A 6,944-nucleotide genomic window follows, 5' to 3' on the forward strand; every position below is an offset into this window, starting at 1 on the left:
ATAATAACAGATAGTATTAAATAAATAGTATAAAATAATATTAGTATTTACTGTGTACTAATCCTAGTCCTATTAGGATTAGTACTCCTTAATTCTAGTCCTATTAGGATTAGTACTCCTTCCTATATCTCCTATATATATCTCCCATGTATTCCCTTAACACTTGAATACAATCAATATTCCTTCATAAACTCAAAGCGTTTACTCAGATAGAAGTTGTAGGGCATTAGATACCACCTAAAATTGTAAGAAAGAAAAAACTTGAAATTTGTGATCATAAATAAGTCCAATAAAAATGAATATATCATTTATTTAATTTTATACAAGATAGAATCAAGGTTGAAGGGCATTTGATTTCGCCTAAAACTGTAAGAAAGAAAAAACTTAGAAAGAAAAAATTTGAAATTTGTGATCGTAAATATGCCTATTAAGATTCCATGACATTTCACTCTTAATTTAATGTATAAATAAAAAATTAAAGTTTCAATTATTTTTAAACATATATTTTTTTTCATGTTTTACGAAGAAAAAGAACATAATATTATAGAAAATTAAACAAATGGATTAGTGCATGATGATAAAAACAGTAAACAACTACTAAGATTTATTTCCTGGAGAAAGATAAGATGATGACATAATTATTTATTAGTGAATAGAATAATTACAATACAATACTATTTTTAAGTCTTAAGGCCAAACAAAATCAACACAAATTTTGGGAAGTTCTTCAAAATCCTCAGCTAAATTGAAGTCAGTGTTGAAACTATTTGAGGAATTGTTGAATACCCTTTTGTTGGGAACTCCTTTGGCAGCACAAGAATTAGCAACTGAAGAAGAAGAAGTTAAATAATCAGTATTTTCATGTCTAAGTAGCTCAGCTAACAAAAGAACAAGAGAAGCCATTTGATAATATATTTCTTTTTCTAATGAAAGATTTTTTTTTCTTTTGTTTGATACAATGAATTGAAGGCACACAAATTCCTAATTTATAAGCAATTAAAAGTAGGTCAATTAAAAGCCGGTCTGACTTAAATATTATACTGTGTGATATTTATTTAATATAAGAAAACAAGGGGCAAACAAAAGCAGTTGGATCCGGAAATATGTGGTGAGTCCTTGAGCTTTCGATTTACTTTTTCTGAATTTTTTTTTTTGTCGAGCGTTCGATATTCATATTAGAATCTGATTAAATTTAGATTTACACTGAAAAATTAAGCGCTTTCTAACAAAGGTGACTTCGTACGCAAGGAGCTCGAACTCAAGACCTCTCGACTAAAGATAAAATAGTACTTATCAACTCCACATAACCCTTGTTGGTGACGAACCTAAATACTTATCATTTTATAAAAATAATGTATAAATGATATTATGAATAAATGTTTATAGGTCAAAATAATTAATCAAAATAAATTAAATGATAACTTAATTTCACGAAAATAATAAATGAGAATAAAATAATAAAAGTATCTAATTTCTTAAAACACGTAAAATCTAGAATTAAATAAAATGAAGACATGATACGTCATTTGAATATCTTAATTCATGAGTAAGCTTAATAGTTTAGTTGATTGGCGAATTATAGCGACGTATGATTATATTGTAATCCTCTCCTATATTTTCCCTTTTTTTCTTCTTATTTAAATAATATAATTAACTTTTATGAATTTGTATAAATATAAAATTAGAATAAATATCTTGGGTTAGACAGCACAAGTTACCTACGCGGCCCCTAGTAGTGTATCATTGTTTTTGTCAACAGTTTCGTCTTTTTGTGTATCTGCTTTTCATTTATGAATTATGGAGGCCTCAGACACCGCTACCTGTTTCTCAAAGGTACTACGCTCAAAACCATGGCTTTTTCATGCGGTGCTATTCTTTGTTATTTTTATTAAAATTTAAAATATATATTTAAGCGTAATACATAAATAAAAACGAAAATTGATTAAACATCTAATATATACCGTTAAAATTAACGTGTTTATTTATCATGTAGCTGAGATCAAATTTAAGGGTGTATTATATTTTTATGTTTTTTACTAATTCTATTTTCTTCGATCAATTGGGGGGGTTAGACATCGTTTTTGACTCAATTAAGCTTAATTGGGGTTCAAAAAAAGTAAGTTTTGCTTTGGGCTTTCTTGTGGAATATATTTATATTTTAGTTCTAGGACGCATATTTATTTATATAGAAGTAATACTTTTTCGATATTGCATATTTAATAATTACAAGTATATAGCCTTGGGCGGTTCGAGCTATATGAAAACTGCGGTTAACACCATTACGTGATCGGACTCTCTTCTTTCTTCTATCATTAAAGTAGAAAGGGAAATGTAATACCACTATCACAATATTTTAAAGTATAAAATTGGTATTCCAAAGATGTTGTCAATTTGTTACACCTTCATGATTTTTTTCTATATAACCGAAAAATCCTCACATTAGTGATGGAAAGTGTTGATCGATGGATAACACACATCGACACCTTGTACTTCACACATGTTATATCTTACACGCACCATGCTCTAGCCATCAACTAAAATGTATGACTTTAAAATGTGTTTCAAGTAAAAGAGAATCCTATCACAAAATTATCCTCGACAATAGGTCCAAAATTATCAAAAACACAACAGGTGGGAGAAATGAAGCCGAACAAATTTGCTAAGATGGTTTTAAATAAATAAAAAAAAGCTCCCCAACAAGATGCCTTCCTGTTTCTAATCAGACACCAGAGCAGAGTCACCTCACAAAGCTGTTGATAAGAGAAAGCTCAAGATCTACAGGAGGTTCAACCAATACCCCGCTTTATTATCCGACAACCTGGATCACAATTAAAACAATCAGAGAGTATATTCAAACAGGACGAAAATCAAGGGGAAAAATTGACATTCTTTATACAATCTCTTCCCAGTAATCTCAAACAAAATTATAGAAAAAAGAGTAAACCATTGAGTGCAACTACTCGTTATTCAACTAAACAAGGCACACTACAGACACTTATAAATGAGCGCTGTAGCTATTCAGTTCAAGCAGTAACAACTTGACAAATCAAGTTCCACGAGAGTCTGAGGGAAGGAAGAGGGGAACAAGAACATAGATTCTGCTTTGCGTTAAGCTTCTCTTTAGCATCTGTTATGGTACATCCTTCTGTCAACACTCTTGATTCTTCTAGTCGGCATGCATATACTGCATGCCCATGAAGTTTCAAAAACAGCTAAGTACAGTTTTTATACGTGTTGCAATAATCCATACATAACAGAGAGTAATACTACTCATGACGCACCATTATCTTAAACAGTTGCCCATGGGATGCATTTAAGTTTTTACCGTTGTCCCATGAATCATTGGTTGCAGCCAGTAACACTATGTGACGACGCAAACCTCTAATCACCCAGTGTTTTATTGGACAACCTTCAAATCTCATCATGCTTTAACACGTGCAATTACAACTATTTCCATACCAACTATAGCTCCGGCCCACAATGCCCAGGGTCCATTGCATCTCATTCACATATTCAACAGGCTGCCCTAGCAACACTCAACCCATAACAAAGCCGTTGTGCCTACAAGGCTGCTCCAATAAACTTACTAGAAACTCCATTAGAGCCACAATGCTCTAAAAATAGCTAAAAGACCCTCAATATAAGTATCAATTCTCAAGTCCATCTTCTAAGGAAAAAAGGTTGACCATTTTTAAGTGCATACAAGTGTCATTTATAACTCTATTTGAACCTATCTCTTGTCACGACGTCTAAAGCCAGAAATCCACAAGATTAATGTTTCAGAGGCAAATTATAAGATGAACATGTGCTCATACAAGATTAGCAATGATAAGAAATGTCCACAACTGTCAGAAGGCGCTAGAAGCGCATATGGAGGAAAAAATGAGAGAATGTTGCTTGAGATGGATAGGACACGTATTAGGTAGTCTTCCAGATGAATTATTTCTTAAGATGATTAGAGGTGTTACAAGAGGAAGAGTTCGACTTGAAATCACAATGAAAGAAGGTGTCTTAAAAAATTAATAGTATCTAAGATACTATGTAGATCTAGCAAAAAACATAAAACAACGATACTTGAAAATCCATACAAGTAATACGATCTAGAAGACTTGTGCTCACTAGATGACTCAAAGTATACCAGAGAACAAAGATAAAACCAGTAGTGTATATTAGAGAATGCTTCTACTATATAGTCTTAAGTACCACCACACATTAAAATATATGGACCCAAACAAAGCGTTTATGAAATTAAGGTCCCATAAAGCCTCCAACAAACATACTGATGCGTACTTGTTGTAATTTCATGTCAAATCTAGTAACTAAGGACTTCTTTTCGTGCATAAATAGGGGAGAAGTAGTCGGAAGCAAGCAAGAGACTGGTACTAGCTTTTCTCAAAGAGTCTTGTATAGTCTATCTCAAAAAATAATCGTGTATAGCCATTACCCCTATGCAACATCCACTTATATCACAAAATGTCCTTTACTACCAAATAATGACACCCCCTCCAGTGACATTGACACCAAATTATTTCAACTCTCCCCTTTTTCATGGCTCTCCACAGTTTTTTAAGTCTAATTAACAAATTCAATGATTCGGCTTCCTCCTTTAAAGGGACTTCACACTCTTGGAGGAAAAAGAGTAGAAAAATATCCTCGGATACTACACAAATAAATAGGCAATTACGTGGCCTAGAAGGCATAAGTGAGAAGCTATAGAGAAAATATTGAAGCTATCATGCAGATTACCTATTCAGCTCAACAAATTATTCTTAGGACACATAAAAGAGGGAAGATAAAATCTACTACAAGCTATATGTATGGATGATCAACTTTTCACCTTCTTCAAAAGAACCAACATCATCCACAAGAAATCTTTGTACTAAAAGTGCAAATGATAAAATCATTTAAGAAATTTAAGTGTCTTACATTCATAGCAACAAAAGAAACGATAACTCTAAAACTACAAATGGCAGAAACTAATATTTCTTTTTGAAACTGGTAACTTAAGGCAGAAACTAATATAGCGATTGTTCTTAAAACTACAAGGGCAGGAGATTAATATTGAGAGTAAGGACTATCATGCAAGTGCAGTATCAGATTACCCTTATGCAGCTTCAGTGCTAGTCTCCTTTTCCTCTGCTTCATTTGCAGCCCCGTTTGCCTCCGCAGGACCTTGCGCATCTTCTGTAGGAGGCTGAACCTGTTCATCTTCTGGCAATGGCTCCTCAACATAGTCATTCTCAAACGCATCTGGAGGCACCTCATAAATTCTAACTTGTGGCTTGGTTGGGTCCTTAACAAGCACATATTTCCCTTCATTCAACTTCATACACAAGTCCACAATACTTTTCACAATACCCCACATGTTTGATGTGTTCAAGTTAATTTGTGTAGCAAAGTCCTTAGGCTTGTATCCTACAACAGCTAATATCACATGGTTAAAATGATCCCTGGGATGAACTCTTGATACATAACCCAACTTCATCATATCAGCATTAGCTAACAGTGCTTGTGCAGTCCATTTAGCAAGTTTATTAGCATTGTTCTTCAACTCAGTAGCTAACACAGCACCCCTTTGTGTCTCCAGCTTCTGCCTCCAATCAACACCAGAGTACTTAGGATCAAACTCATTCAAGGCATTCAGAGTCAGGAATGATCTCTGGTTGTTCACTTCAGCAACACTCTGCACTTCACATCGTGCAACCAAATATGTATCATCATCCAACTTCCACCTTCTGTATCTGTAACCCACTGATGCCACCTCTTCCCCTTCAGTTGCAAACGGGTTTGGCTCATCATAACTCAACTTCTTCCCATCTCTAATCAGCACCTGTTGCGAGAAATTCTGATTGATGTAAGCTGCCTCGACACTCAAAGAATAGGCTGAATTGATATCATCCTTCACATCAGGCAATGGTTCTTGCGAAGTTTCATGCACAGAAAGCAAATCCAGCTGTGACCCATCACGCTTGTCGAAAAACAACTTATTCCCAACACGCTGAACAACAATATCCCATGAGTAAACAGACCTGGGAGCACACATTAAAGTAGACAAGATTGTATCTGTGGCGAAAACAGTAGCTTTATCCTCATTAGCCAAACGGCGGATAACAGGATCATCAGTAGTAGTAATTTTGAAGAAATTCCTGTTCTTGAACCTCTCCAGACGACGTTCGTTCTTTGGAGTAATACGGTCATAGGACCGGTCGTAAAACTCAAGGCCACCGCAGATTAACAGGTCTTCAGGCTCTGGAACGGAGAACGAAAGCTTTGAGAAGGTAGAAAACGGGATCTGATCAAGCATGTTCCATTCAGGCTGAATATCAACTGATGACTTGAACACCGCAGATTCCCTTCTCTGGCCAGCATTGGTGCCTGAACGATTGAGATTATACAATCTGTCCCGACGAGCTCTTTCTTTCTCTTGCTCACGTTTTTTGGCCTCGACTTCCTCGTCGCGCCGCTGTGGAAGCTGAGAACGGTTATTATGTGGATTGAACCGCCACCTAGGGTTAAACTTCGGACGATGTTGTCCATGGTGATGGGATTTAGCGGCAGTATCAACGAGACGGAAAGATGAATCTTCGTCGGCGTTGAGTGTAGCAAAGGAGTCGTCACCGGAGAAGTCGAAAGCGGAATCAGTAGGGTTTTGCTTGGAGTTGGATCCAGGTCGGTTTGAGAGAGACCGAGTCCAATCAGCGATCCGGCCGAGCTTGTCGGAGCGGGAGAAAGGGGCAAAAGGGGCGTTAGAGATTTGATTTGGGACGGAGACGGATGAATCCAGTGGACCCCATCCGTCGGAATTGAACGGCACGGAGCCCAGATCAAATCCTACCATTGTTGATAGGATGAAAACTTTATCAACTTTCCGGCGGGTATCAGAAGTATGAAGAAACGAAGCAGACAGTAGAACTATGAATAAAGTTGAGAAAACCCTAGCTCTA

General features: G+C 35.7%; 1 protein-coding gene across 1 annotated transcript; it reads right to left on the reverse strand.

The window, feature by feature from the left end:
- Positions 1-2,390: 2,390 nt before the first annotated feature.
- Positions 2,391-6,944, reverse strand: LOC107011054 (eukaryotic translation initiation factor 3 subunit D-like). Its single transcript, XM_015210371.2, has 2 exons — positions 5,103-6,944; positions 2,391-2,818 (listed from the first exon to the last, which is right to left on the reverse strand). Exon 1 carries the CDS (start codon positions 6,836-6,838, stop codon positions 5,105-5,107), a length of 1,734 nt encoding a protein of 577 aa, XP_015065857.1. The 5' UTR covers positions 6,839-6,944; the 3' UTR covers positions 2,391-2,818; positions 5,103-5,104.

The sequence above is a fragment of the Solanum pennellii genome, chromosome 2 (genome assembly GCF_001406875.1).
Source record: "Solanum pennellii chromosome 2, SPENNV200".
Taxonomy (NCBI): domain Eukaryota; kingdom Viridiplantae; phylum Streptophyta; class Magnoliopsida; order Solanales; family Solanaceae; genus Solanum; species Solanum pennellii.